Genomic DNA, 14909 nt, shown 5'->3' on the forward strand with positions numbered 1-14909 from the left:
TAATTGAATAGACATTCGGGATGTCTGGATACTAACGATCAAGAAACACAACAGGAGACTGGAGCAACTGCGGCCCACTGAGGGGATGGTTTCTTCTCAAAGCAGCAGGAATGGATATCAGCCAATCACAGCCAACCTTTGTGATATAAATACTGAAGCATAATCAGTCGGCCTCATTGCCTGATGAAGACTAGCAGTAAGCAGTTGAAACGTCCAATCTTCAAGTTAAGTGACTTAACGTGGTGAGTCAAACAATTATTTTATTTATGATGATGACAACGATGATGACAGTGATAATGATGATTAATATTTTATTTATTATTATACATTCTACCACAATGACCAGTGATTCCTTTCGCAACACAAAATTCCTTTAATTAATCATTCTCATTGTTTTATAAATTTGATTCAGCAATTAAAGAGGGTTGGTTCTGTGGTTTCATCCCCCCCTTTCCTAATACATTTTCATTTCCGCATCTATCAGGTCTCTTCCAAGACCAAAAACATTTTCTGTAGGGGTTTAAATGATTGAGGGGGAAACACAAGAATCTTGCTGGGCAAATGTAACCCTACACCCACAGGCAGTTGACTGTAACAAGACGCGTCTCGCTTCGGCCTCAATTTGCTTGAAAAAGTACTTTGATTCATGGCTGCTAACCCTCCCCGAAAAAGCTACACAATACTTACCTTCATGGTCATCTGTTGCAAGTCTAGGTTTCTTTGGAACTGGAGTACCACTTGGATATAACGGTCTTTTGCCCTTTTCTGTTGCTCGACTTTCTAGTGAAGTGATGAAAAAATAGGCGTTAGCTACTTCGCACTAAAGACTGGTTATCTGTCCAAGAAGTTATAACTTTAGGCCCGCAGATGACTTAATGAATAGAGTGGTTTCCAATTGAGTGTCGTAAAACCAAAACCAAAGTGATTACTCTCCACTGGCCAATCGCAACAGATGTAAACAGCACAATGAGCCAATGAAAATTCGAAGCAAATACATGTAACTGGCGCCAAGCGTGGGAAAACGCATGTGGCGAAAACACAACTTTGTCTCGCAAGAAATTTGTGACATGCGTAACACCCTGCAATAGATATAACTTTGTTCCTGTTGCTGAAAAACTGTTCAACCATAGTCCCATACTTTAGCAATATTTAATGTGTGATTACGAGTGTGAATTGGGTCTTAATAGAACTAAAGTTACCTTGGTTGAAAACAAGTTCCAAACTGGAGGCTTCAGTGCACATGAAGCCACGTTGTACAGGTTTACGCTATCAGTGGTTTACAATAATAATACTATACCTCTGTGAAGAATCCCAGCCTGCATGTGTTCCTGATGAGCCTGGGAAACCATGGGGGTTATGGAGTCTTTCCCTTTCATCAATGAATCTTGCTTATCTTCTTTGTCCCCTGTCAGACAAATAAAAACCATCTTGTAACAACTTTCATGATACGTACTTTCAGATTTCCTAGTATTTTACCATCAAGTAATTAGTAAAATACTAGGAAATCTTTTCTTCCTCTTGCCCCTTTTTGTGGGGCAAGAGGAAGAAAAGGAAGTTGCTACTTCAAGTTTGCTGAATAGCTATCTATGATCTGAAGGCTACTCTAAATGTACCTTATACAGTAGAACCCCAGTAACTCGAACTCTGCAGGGAGACGAAACACTCTTCAAGATAGCGGGGGTTCAAGTTATCAGGGTAGATCGAAAATTCAACTTTTCATGTAGATAATTTATAGTTTATTGATTATCAGCCCTTCAGTATACAACCCGGGGCAGATTAAACTTACTCTCATCAGAAACAGTTTAAACTGTAAGTCCAATGTAAGCTGAGACTTTTGGGTAAAAAAAAAAAAAAAAACAACTTTGGTGAACATTTTAAAGAAAGAATTGGAATACCTTGAGATGTAAACATTATGAACTTGTACTATGAACTTTTTGTTTTCTATGTGACAGCTTAACAGGCAGTACATGCAGTTTGACTAAAATGATTGGAAATAACTGTCAAATGCGTGATCTGTTGCACAGATTAAAATTAAATTGGTTTGGTAGTGTCAATTCCTATGTTTTTTTACCAATAACACGGCAGGAGGAGCTAATGGGATTACATCAGTGTTGAGTTGCAAGAACCAGAATTATCAGGGTTAATTTTGATCAAGGGAAACAAAATTTAATTCGAGTTAGCGAGGAATTCAAGTTATCCGAGTTAGAGTGACTGAAAAGTAGGGTCAAATCCAAGGGAAACGGGAAATAGTTCGAGTTAGCGGGGAGTTTGAGTTGTCCAAGTTCGAGTTACTGGGGTTCTACTGTATTCTCGATATAACCCTTCCCACTGCAAGCTAAGGTGTAGAAATCCTTCCGAAAATAAGATAAGTGTTTTTAATTATTGGGTGTTTAATTTTGAGGATGTAGTCTGAGATGGGGAGCCAATGAAACACACAAAGCACATTTTTTGTTCCATTTAAATAGTTCGTTGCTTACAAAATTTATTCAGGTAGAGTGAAATCATAATTATTCACCTACAAAATTGTACTTGTTTGACCAGACAAGTCTTTTTTTGTACATCTTAAATGTCAATCTAACCAAGCTAAATAAATCTCACTTTATGCCCTTCAGAGGGCGTAACTGCCCTATTCACTGAAGCTGCTAAGTACATTTAATTTATTAATGTACTGTTAACAATGTTTTAGTGTGATGCAACAACTATTACTGCACATACCTTGAGCAATATTCATCATCCTTTCTACAAGTTTACCACATTGTTCCTCCCAACTGTATTTCCGTGCATATTTTCCACAAAGATCTTTAGCCTCTTCAAGCCGTACATCCCTGTCCTTTTCACGAACAGCCTTGATTGCCTTGGCCCACTCTTTAGGATCTTCTGAATTAACCACACAGGATGAACCACCTGACACTTTCTTTAAAGCATCTCCAAGACCAGAGTTACCACTGACAAGCACAGGCAGACCAGCAGACAAAGCTTCAAGCGCAGCCAGCCCAAAGCCCTCTGTTCTTGATGGCATTATAGCAAGATCAACTTCACAAAACAGTCTGGCTAGCTGTTCTCTGTTTTCCTTAAAAGAACGTACCTTTAGTTGTTTACGGTCAATGCCATATTGACATAACTTTCTTGCCACTTTGTCTTCTTTTCCAGGTGGTGCACCAACAAAGATAAGCTGGTAAGAATTTTCTTTCAGCTCAGTAATTGCTCTCACTGCAATGTCATACCCTTTCAGCAGAAAATCTTCCTTGTCGCCACGCCCAAACACCAAAACACAAAACTTTGCTCTTTCTTCAGTAGCTTGCTGCACATGAGAAAACTCAGAAAAGATGCTTGGAGTGAGTTTAAAAACAGCTTGATCTTTCTGACAGTACCGGAGATAACGGGAGTACTCATCGGCAAGCTTGGGACCAACTGCTACAACTTGATCTGCTGACTCACATAACTCAATCTCTGCAAGGTGCTTTTTCTCGCCTCTGGAAATTGCATCTGCATAACCTTTGGACAAAAGTTATAAACTGTTGTTAATTAAATTTTGATTTGGCTAAATATGAAATAATTTAGGTAAAGTTTACCTCGAGCCAATACGTCAGCGGTCCTTCCACTTGGCATACATAATGGGTGGGGGGACCCAGGCCCGTGGGATGATTGTAGGGGTGGACCGGCATTTCTCACATTTGCATTTGCGTTGCTTTGCTGATCATTGAAGCTCACAGTGCGAATCTTTGTGGATTCTGGCTCCCTGCCCTCCCTCCACCAAGCACTCATGTCCAATACACCCAATCTTAGTCGAATCGTCAGTAAGCGAAGACGATTCGACTCACCAGAAGTCAGGTCGTGAATAAATGCTTCGCAAGGTCGCTATCGATCGATTCGTTTGCCCTTGTAGTCGACCCGTCTTGCCGGAAGTCGATTCGCTTGCGGGCTATGAGGGAGGGCAGACTGAATGTCGACGATTCGACTCGATTCGACTCGAATCGATCGGTTTGCCTTTGCAGTCGACCCGTCTTGCCGGAAGTCGATTCGCTTGCGGGCTATGAAGGAGGGCAGAAAATGTTGACGATTCGACTCGATTCGACTCGAATCGATCGATTCGTTTGCCCTTGCAGTCGACCCGTCTTACCGGAAGTCGATTCGCTTGCGGATTATGAGGGAGGGTAGAAAATGTTGACAATTCGACTCAAATCGATCGATTCGTTTGCCTTTGCAGTCGACCCGTCTTACCGGAAGTCGATTTGCTTGCGAGTTATGAGGAAGGGCAGAAAATGTTGACGATTCGACTCGATTCGACTCGAATCGATCGATTCGTTTGCCCTTGCAGTCGACCCGTCTTAGCGGAAGTCGATTCGCTTGCGGGCTATGAGGGAGGGCAGAAAATGTCGACGATTCGACTCGAATCGCTCGAATTGATCGATTCGTTTGCCCTTGTAGTCGACCCGCCTTACCGGGAAGGTAACAAAGAAGGCAGGTAGAAAAGCGTGTATATGCTCGTTCTCAAAGCGTTTGCGCGGTAAAGAGCGTGTACACGAGAAAGGAAATATACATAAACCTTCCTCGTTCTTAAAGCGTTTGCGCGAGAAAGAGCGTGGGCACGAGAAAGGAAATATACATCAACCTTCCTCGTTCTTAAAGCGTTTGCGCGAGAAAGAGCGTGGACACAAGAAAGGAAATATACATCAACCTTCCTCGTTCTTAAAGCGTTTGCGCGAGAAAGAGCGTGGACACGAGAAAGGAAATATACATCAACCTTCCTCGTTCTTAAAGCGTTTGCGCGAGAAAGAGCGTGGACACGAGAAAGGAAATATACATCAACCTTCCTCCTTCTTAAAGCGTTTGCGCGAAAAAGGAAATATATATATATATGAACATCCCAGAGAGAGCGAATATAGATGAACCTCCCTGAGAAAGGAAATATACATGAATATTCCTCGTTCTTAAAACCTGTTAGACCGTGCGACGAAATTTACATAAAACCTTCCTTGAGTTCCTGAGGGCCTGGGGACGAGGCTGCGATTTTCAGCAAAGGACGCGTGCATGTGAACTATGGCTGGCTTTATGAAAGACCACATGCGGTTATTTCGGTTTTCTTCTAATCTTAATTTTGTGAGAAGAAGTTTTTTAAATTATCTGAGTTGACGTCAGTTGCTAAGAGGTATGTGTGTGGAGAAAAGGAGGTCATTGTCAGTGGGAAGCGAAAGAGTTTGGATGGCGACGAGATCTTTGTTGGTGAATCGGAGAGCCTATTTTATTTGTATCCAACTGAACATTTTTATTCATCAAAACAGTTAACCAGCATTTACTGTTTTCTTAAATTTTGTTATAGTTGTGATTATTTGGGAATAGGACTTTCTGTCATCCAATTCTGTCTGTCATCATACTCGTGAATAACAATCACAGAACAAATTAGACTCTACTCACTCCTATTACCATATTACCCTATTTCCAGCAACAATCCGCCTTCCGGTTGAAAGAACGCCTGCGCGAAAGTTTGAGCAGTGATTTTGAATTAAGATTTTTTGCCAGAAGTGCTTATAATCTAATTCCTACACCGTTTCCTAACGGCAAGTAACCATAGCCTTTCCGCTTGCTGCGCCTAAAGGTCGATTTCCACTGTCGCGTAAATTTAAAGTGCGTACGGGCGTGAATTTCATGACTGGCTTTACGGGTGTAAACATGGTAAATAAAATTAGAGTCGATGTATGAAAGGCCGCGCGTAAATAAATTTGCACGCGCGCGCATACGTAAGCTTCCAGGCCTGAAAACCCACCCTTCTCCAAGCGTAGCCAGATAATTTTTCTTTAAACAGAGGTTGTCTCAGTAAACTACAATTTTTCAAGCCTGTTTCAAACAGATCCGGGTCATTACTTCAAGTAAAGAGAGAATTTCCTCAAAACAATCTGCAAATCTGACGCGTAAACGTACCTTACACGCGTGACAGATATACACACCGCGCGCGGTTTAATATTTCATTTGCTTCATATTTTATACTGTCAATCAATTTAGTTTAACGTAGTTCCGCTATTGCGCAAATATTTGTCAGCTATATAAGCGTGTGTCCCAATGTAAATTTCCATTGTACCTGAAGAAGGCTAGTTTGGCCAGCCGAAATATAGTAACCTTTAAACCGTATTTCTATGTTGTATCGGTCTCTGCTTCTTGTATCGTTTTTTTACAGCATGACGCATAGGTTGACCCAATCGACTTCCGGTTAGACGGGTCGATTGTAGAGCAAACGAATCGATCGATTCGAGTCGAATCGTCGACATTTTCTACCCTCCCTCAAGGCTGGCTTGCCGTGTTTTTACTAAGTGTCTAGCCAATCGACTTCCGGTAAGACGGATCGACTACAAGGGCAAACGAATCGATCGATTCGACTCGAATCGAGTCGAATCGCCGACATTTTCTACCCTCCCTCAAGGCCGGCTTACCGTGTTTTAATTAAGTGTCTAGCCAATCGACTTCCGGTTAGACGGGTCGACTGTAGGGCAAACGAATCGATCGATTCGAGTCGAATCGCCGACATTTTCTACCCTCCCTCAAGGCTGGCTTACCGTGTTTTTACTAAGTGTCTAGCCAATCGACTTCCGGTTAGACGGGTCGACTGTAGGGCAAACGAATCGATCGATTCGAGTCGAATCGAGTCGAATCGCCGACATTTTCTACCCTCCCTCAAGGCTGGCTTGCCCTGTTTTAATTAAGTGTCTAGCCAATCGACTTCCGGTTAGACGGGTCGAATGTAGGGCAAACGAATCGATCGATTCGAGTCGAATCGAGTCGAATCGTCGACATTTTCTACCCTCCCTCAAGGCTGGCTTACCGTGTTTTTACTAAGTGTCTAGCCAATCGACTTCCGGTAAGACGGGTTAACTGTAGGGCAAACGAATCGATCGATTCGAGTCGAATCGAGTCGAATCGTCAACATTTTCTACCCTCCCTCAAGGCTGGCTTACCGTGTTTTTACTTAGTGTCTAGCCAATCGACTTCCGGTAAGACGGATCGACTATAAGGGCAAACGAATCGATCGATTCGAGTCGAATCGAGTCGAATCGTCGACATTTTCTACCCTCCCTCAAGGCTCGCTTGCCGTGTTTTAACTAAGTGTCTAGCCAATCGACTTCCGGTTAGACGGGTCGACTGTAAGGCAAACGAATCGATCGATTCGAGTCGATTCGAGTCGAATCGTCGACATTTTCTACCCTCCCTCAAGGCTGGCTTGCCGTGTTTTTTATAAGTGTCTAGCCAATCGACTTCCGGTAAGACGGATCGACTACAAGGGCAAACGAATCGATCGATTCGAGTCAAATCGAGTCGAATCGTCGACATTTTCTACCCTTCCTCAAGGCTGGCTTACCGTGTTTTAGCTAAGTGTCTAGCCAATCGACTTCCGGTTAGACGGATCGACTAGAAGGGCAAACGAATCGATCGATTCGAGTCCAATCGCCATAATCCCAGACGAATCGAGTCAGATTGGGTGTATTGGACAACCCTCCTCTTGGTATAAGGGTGTGTATGATTTTCACTGAATTCTATTCAGTGTGTTTGTGCCTGTTGGCTGACTGCAGCAGGGGTGGTTCCTGCTTGCAAGGTTGTAAGGGATAACTCCATGTTCTGCCTGGACTGCACCAGCCCCCCACAACACCTAAGGCACTAATTCCCAAGCTCATCTATTGGCAATGAGTTTAAACATGATGTGGGGGAAAGAGAAAAAAAAAACACAAATACCTTTGAACATTCCCAGTTCCTCTGGAGCTGTGTGCACAACCTGAATCCACTTGCACTGGTGGTGTGTTTGAATGAGTTGTACTTGTCGGCCAAGTGGTAGCCCATGTCCCACCACAAAATCCATGAGATGGTCTTTTGGTACAGATGACAACCAGTCAATGGGCTCAAAACCTATCAGTTTCTTTGCTTCAATGAGATGGACATGATGAGCAGAAGCTACTTTCTTATCCTCTTCACTACACTGAGGGAGATACATGCTGACCTCCACATTGTGGTGTTTTGCCAACTGAATGGCAAGTTCTCTATTAATGGTTGACAAGCCTCCTTTTGTAGATTGCCATTCACTACTCAACAGAGTAACTTTCAGTGTCCTGTTGGAAGCCAAAGTTGACCCACTTTCTAGGCCTTCCTGTGATGTAGAGGCTGACGTGCTAGGCAAGGAGGAATCCTAAAACAAATGGTAATTGATTTAATGAGGGAAACTCAACATGCTAATGTGCTAACACCAGGCAGTTATCAGATGTCATAGTCACCATGAGTCAAATCTATTATGCTTGCTACATTTTAGCGTAGTAAATTGAATTAAAGGAGGCTGCCTAATGGATCATTTAAGTTGAATGTCCCTGTTCGAAGGGTTTATTCACAATTGTACCCCAATTAAGTCACTTTGATGACAAACTAGAAAGTAAGACGTTTTTAGTGGGATCCATATCATCCCAAACTTTCATAATATGGAAGAACCAATTCCTTTACTACACGATCAGAAGAACAAATATGTTCTTTACAGTGTAAACTAAAAATAGGAAGCCTTTTTCCCTTGTGTCTCAGATAAAATTGGAAACATCTTGTTAAAGCTGATCAAATGTCTCAGCTTTCACTAAGATCCTTTCAAAGGCCCAAAACTGCTACTGACCAGCAAAACAGGTTACAGTATTATCAGCCTCTTGTATTGCTTTATGTAAAATTAGTTTCGAGAGTAGGGTTCGCTCAGTCTGAGGAGGGTGAACTCTGTCCTGGGGTTAGCTCTTATTGGGGGTATTGAGCACCTCACAGGCGTAAGGTTAGCTTAGTCTGAGGAGGGTGAACACCTGCTATGGCATTAGCTATTGTTTCGGGGATTGGGCACCTCATAGGGGTAAGGTGAGCTTAGTTTGGGGAGGCTGAAAACCTGCCCTGGGTTTAACTATTGTTTGGGGGATTGAGCATTGCATAGGGGTAAGGTTAGCTTAGTAAGGAGAGGGTGAACACCTACTCTGGGATGAGCTATTGTTTGGGGGATTGGGCACCTCATAGGAGTAAGGTGAGCTTAGTTTGCAGAGGGTGAACACCTGCTCTAGGGTTAGCTCTATTTTGGGGGATTAAGCATCGCATACGGGTAAAGTTACCTTAGTTTAAGGAGGGTGAACACCTACCTTGGGATTTGCTATTGTTTGGGGGATTGGGCACCTTATAGGAGTAAGGTTAGCTTAGTTTGGGGAGACTGAGCACTTGCCCTGAAGTTAACTATTGTTTGGGGATTGAGCATCGCATAGGGGTCAGGTTAGGTTAGTTTGGGGAAGGTGAACACCTGCATTTGGGGTTAGCTATTGTTTGGGGATTGTGCATTGCATAGGGGTAGGGCTAGCGTAGTCTGGGGAGGGTGAACACCTACCCTGGGATTTGCTATTGTTTGGAGGATTCGGCACCTCATAGGGGTAAGGTTACCTAAGTTTGGGGAGGGTCAACACCAGCCCTGGGATTAGGTATTGGTTGGGGAATTAGGCATCTCGTAGGGGGAAGGTTAGCCTAGTTTAGAGAGTGTGAATACCTACCCTAGGATCTGCTATTGTTTGGGGGATTGGGCACTTCATTAGGGTAACGTTAGCTTACACCGGCATGGGTGAACACCTACCCTGGGATTAGCAGTTTAAGGCCTGGGTTGAGGGCTTTTAAGAGGAAAAACTGGTTTATTCGATGTAACGTAAACAAATTGAATGACACTGAACTGAAATTGGCAGATAAAAAAGTCTTATCATCCTTAACATTTCTGAGCAAAATAAGTAGTTCAATAGATCATGTGACAGATAGACAACGGTTTTCAGAGAAAATATTAAAAAAAAAACGCGTTTCTTACAAAGATTGAATATTTCCAGCCCTTTACGTTTGGAATGATTGTCCATTGTTCTCTAAAAAAAATTGTCAGGACAAAGGTCATTTCTTCGTGCAAAATTCAACCTTTGATTGTTACATGTACTTACTCCAATTTAAAAACTTAAGGAGTCATTCCAAACGAAGAATGCTCAGTATTTTCAATCAACTTCAAAACCCCCTTACTCAGTTATCTATATAAAGAAAATTTGCCACTGTATCGCCGATTTACAAAATTTTAATTTTTTGGTCACGTGATGTGTCACGTGATCAAACTTAAGCGTTAAGGCAAAAGAAAACATTAATGTTTATTTTAAGGGACAATTTCATCCTGTTCTAGGCAGACAAATCGAAATATTGGGGATCATTGATAATTTCTGAACACCCTTCAAACCCAGGCCTTAAACTGCTTGAGTAAGGTTAGCTTAGTCTGGGGAGAGTGAACACCTACTCTGGGGTTAGCTATTGTTTGGGGAATTGAACACCTCTTAGGGGTAAAGGTAGCTTAGTTTGGAGAGGGTGAACACCTGCCCTATTGTTTGGGGGATTGAACACCTCTTAGGGGGAAAGGGTAGCTTAGTTTGGGGACGGCGAACACCTGCCCTAGGCCTGGGGTTAGCTATTGTTTGGGGAATTGAACACCTCTTAGGGGTAAGGGTAGCTTAGTTTGGGGAGGGCGAACACCTGCCCTGGGTTTAGCTATTGTTTGGGGGATTGGGCACTGCATAGGGGTAAGGTTAGCTTAGTTTTGGGAGTGTGAACACCTACCCTGGGTATAGCTATTGTTTGGGGGATTGGGCACCGCATAGGGGTAAGGTTAGCTTAGTTTTGGGAGTGTGAACACCTACCCTGGGTATAGCTATTGTTTGGGGGATTGGGCACCACATAGGGGTAAGGTTAGCTTAGTTAGGGGAGGGTGGACACCTGCCCTAGGATTAGCAATCATTTTGGGGATTGGGTACCTCATAAGCGTAAAGTTAGCTTAATCTGGAGATGGTTAATACCTGCGCTGGGGTTATTTATTGTTTGGGGGATTGGGAACTGCATAGGGATAAGGTTAGCTGAGTTAGGGGAGGGTGGACACCTGTCCTGGGATTAGCTATTGCTTGGGGGATAGAGAACCTCAAAGGGAGACCAGTTACATGTAGCTTAGTTCGGGGAAGGAGAATACCTGCCCTGGGGTTAGCTATTGTTTGGAGCATTGGGCACCTCATAGGGGAAAGGTTAGCTTAGTTTGAGGAGGGTGCACAGCTGCCCTGGGGTTAGCTATTGTTTGGGCGATTGTGCACATCACAGGGGTAAGGTCTCATATAGGTAAGGTAAGCTTAGTGTGGGGAGGGTAAACACCTGCCTTGGGGTTACATGGAGCTCTTGTTTGGGGTATTCGGCATTTCATAGGAGTATGAATAGGTTTGTTTAGGAAGAGTGAATAGGTGCACTGGGGTTAGCTACATTGTATGTCTTGCACCTCACAGGGGTAAGGTAATAGCTTAGTCTGGGGAGGAATGGACACCTGCCCTGGGGTTAGCTCTTGTTTACCAGACTAACAATGCACACACATAGTGTGTGTTGACTGTACAATATTCAAGATTGATGAGCATTATCTAATATCAGTTCAATTGCACTGCAGACTGACAGTTACCTCAATTGTCAACCTGGACATCACAGGAAGCCTTCAGAAACAACCTTCCACTCTGATGCTAAATTGAAACTGTAAATAGAAAGGAAAGCTTGTTTCAGTAGGGTGGTTGCATGTGATTTCATGTTTGCTTGACTAATATTGGTTTCAAACAGAGATCCAACAACAAGTTGTAAGGTTCTATTTTTCCCCATGTACACAGACAGAACGAGACACTGGATTAGCAGCACCTACATAGTATGTAAGGAATATGATGGATTTGCAAGCAAACTACATATCCCTTCATGTGTATAATAATTATTTCAATTTAAACTAATAACTTATGCAAGAACAGACGTAATGCAGCCATAACTCGTATTCATACTGAGATTATAGTCACTGGGAAATTAATTTTTTTAAAACCAGTTGGGACAACTAGAGTGGCATTGGAAACAGCTTCCCAAGAAAGTGATTGCGTGGACCATAGTTTAGTTACATGTAAGGGTGGACTTGCAAATATGGGTGATTCACAGGAACCAAGAATTTTCTACAGATGTTCTTAGACATAAAATGCACTCCTAAATAACACTTATGTGAGATGGCATCACAAAATAATTTTCTTCTGTATACCATTAGCATTAGGCTTAGTTTGTAGTGATCTGAGCTTCGTGTTTGTTTCCTCATAGAGAAATACAGGAAAGGTTAAGGAATGTTATTTGTTGATTTTTTTTTTCAAAATGTGTAGTTCCAGAAAAACTCCATACCCACTCCAAGGAAGGTGGTCATCAGTAATTGAGGACAAGGAGGGGGACCTTAAAAACCAAAATTTTAGAAGCATTAAATTATGGAGCTAAACTGGAATTTCCAGGAGGGAAGGGGGAGATGCAAAACAAAGAACCTTCTGTGGGGGAGGGGGGGAACGGGTATTTTCTGGAACTGTACAATGCCTCACTGATCGATGCATTGCTTATGGGTGTAAATATAATTCTGCCATCAAGAGATACAGCATGTCTTGGCATCGGTTAACATGGATGACCTAGAACTTCTTTTTTAAACAGCTTGCAAAGATTCGAAGAACCAACACACCCGTAAACAAATATTTGAGGTTTTGAGGCAATCACTTCAAAGCTTCCTGTTTCATTTAATGCTCAGGTTCAAATCTTTACAACCCACCATTAAGTGAGTCTGTGTCAACAAAGTTTTGCTTTGTTGTGAAAGAGAAACCAGCAGGAAAGCCACCAGCTAAACAAAAACCAATCAAAGAAGAGCAAAGTAATTCAAAATCTTCCAAACATGATGCATAGGGTATGCAACCAAAAAAAACTTGTGAAGATGCTGAAGAATTTGAATCAAAATTTTTGAGCCAAAAAGTGAAGAAATGGCGTGGAACTTTAATTAGAGAGTTAAATTTCTCACGGGAAATAGCTGAATCTGCTTTGGAGGCAAAAAGGTTCTCAGTTCTCTTTGAATTCAATGAGCCCAGATTTAAATAATGCGTATAATTATAATGATTCTCTACATGCTTTAAATCAATGGCAATTTTTTCATCACATATTTTTAACATAACAAAGTAATATGTCATCATGTTGGGCAAAGAAAATTCGGGTAGGGACGTCCGACCATTGACGATTCCCTTCCACCGAGCAGTGTAAGTAGGAAACATGAGGGAGTTTAAGAAATGAGGACGGCAACAGTAAAGAGAACAGCATTTAAAAATATAACTTCTCGTTTTTGTAACTCTTTTGTAATCATTTAAATTTGTTTAACTTGGAAAATGCAAAGTAAGGAAAAATAAAGATGTTGCGCCATACGCTCCAGCTGGTCATTTCACGTTGTTGTTTTGCAGAGGAGGGTACAAAAATGTACCCAAATGTAAAACGCGCGTGCAGAGCGATTGTTTTTGCTCATTAAGCCCATTGTTTTGTGGTGTTGCCGTCCTCGTTTCTTAAACTCCTTATGAACTCATCGTGGACGACATCAACATTACCAGTGAGAGTTAATACCAAGATTTTGCTTTTGTGCGACGTGTGATGTCGTTTTTGAGACCACCATTGATATAACTTTGAACTCAAAAGAAAGATTGAGTTAATTCAATTGAATGAATCATTTTCAACACAAACATTTCACACGTAGAGACATATGCATCATATTTGACTAAGCTTTGCTTCAGTCCGATTAATTTTGCTTCTTTCCTGCAGGAAAGCCATCAGGAATAGTCTGTTGACTCAGTTAAAAGCTTTTTCCTCCTAGCGAAGCACTGGCAATATTGTCCTCACTAAGAGTGATTTTAGTCAAGTTTCCTAGAGTCTTGTCCAATCTGCCCTATATTTCTCTACAGATTCCCATGAAATATCACCAGCAAGCCTTGTTTTGAATTACCAAAGAAAACATAACATAATCATGTATAAGGGCTATTGGAACAGAAAATTTAGAGAAAATAATGAAGGGGGAGGAGAAGGCTTATCTGATGGCTTGTATGAAAAGTGTTAAGGGTAGTTTTCTGTGCAGTGTAACTGATTTCAAGAACCAACAAAAACTTACCAAAAGTTGCTGCAGAGTATAGCATCACTGACATCTTGAATCCACGTAAAGCAACACTAGGACACTGGCGAGGTCTTAAAATTACATTAAAAAACCAATAAGTTATAGAATACTGTTAGTAATAACCCACTAACTTTTACGTAAAATGCATATATGAAGCTGGGTTTTCATTGTTGCATAATTTTGCATACATTTACAGGTGTGAATAAATGTGCGTAAATCAAACTAGAAAAAACATATGGACAGCTTAATTACCCTCTTATGTAAATTCAGACTCATTAATCCATGAAAAATTACATGACAGTGAAGATTCACCTTGAGTAAGGTTTACCCTAAAGGATTGGGACATCAGTCTTAAGAATAAAGACTCCAATTTGTTACTCCAATTTCATTATGCATTACAAATATGACCTATACGCAACTATGGACAATCAATAAGTCCAACATTTTGTATAAAGTACAGTAGGTTATTTTAGCAACTGGATCAACCTACTGGAAGCATGCTCTATGAAGAAAACTTCAAAACAGTTACTGTATTGTTACTGTAATTTTTGACAGACCATCAAGTTAACCTAATTCACAAATCTTGGGACATCTTCACAAATCGTAGGAGATTATATCAGCACGCAAAATGAGCGCGCTGAAAAAAATTTAACCAGACCGTAAACCATGACAAAAGTGTTCGTAATGATCACTCATCTTTCCTGAACAGTTCCTTTATATTAATTTATCATTTTGCCATTGGACCTGAGAGATTTACACAACAAACAAACAAAGAAATAGGGTAAAATAACAATGTCACTTTAATATGATGGCATAAATCAAACATGAATTGATGAAATTTGGAAACTTTCTTCGATGGATACCGACACGTGAGCTTAACTTTAAGATGACCGAAGAAAAA

At 41.5% G+C, this 14909-nt stretch overlaps 1 protein-coding gene and 1 long non-coding RNA gene across 4 annotated transcripts in view; both read right to left on the reverse strand.

The window, feature by feature from the left end:
* The window catches only part of LOC146453765 (uncharacterized), an 88339-nt gene that overhangs the window by 56257 nt on the left and 17173 nt on the right, over positions 1-14909 (reverse strand). The window lies entirely within an intron of this gene.
* LOC146453769 (uncharacterized) overlaps positions 1-14909 on the reverse strand; it is a 71576-nt gene that overhangs the window by 4125 nt on the left and 52542 nt on the right. For all 3 annotated transcript variants that reach the window (XM_085096357.1, XM_085096355.1, XM_085096356.1), the window contains exons 2-7: positions 14006-14079; positions 11489-11557; positions 7720-8167; positions 2716-3495; positions 1298-1405; positions 688-780 (exon numbers count right to left, since the gene is read on the reverse strand). In XM_085096357.1, coding sequence (XP_084952483.1) covers positions 688-780; positions 1298-1405; positions 2716-3495; positions 7720-8167; positions 11489-11509 — 1450 coding nt within the window. In that variant the 5' untranslated portion in view covers positions 11510-11557; positions 14006-14079. The remainder of the gene's footprint in view (positions 1-687; positions 781-1297; positions 1406-2715; positions 3496-7719; positions 8168-11488; positions 11558-14005; positions 14080-14909) is intronic.

This window comes from Pavona decussata, unplaced genomic scaffold, assembly GCF_977016875.1.
Source record: "Pavona decussata unplaced genomic scaffold, jaPavDecu1.1 SCAFFOLD_324, whole genome shotgun sequence".
NCBI classification, from domain to species: Eukaryota; Metazoa; Cnidaria; class Anthozoa; order Scleractinia; family Agariciidae; genus Pavona; species Pavona decussata.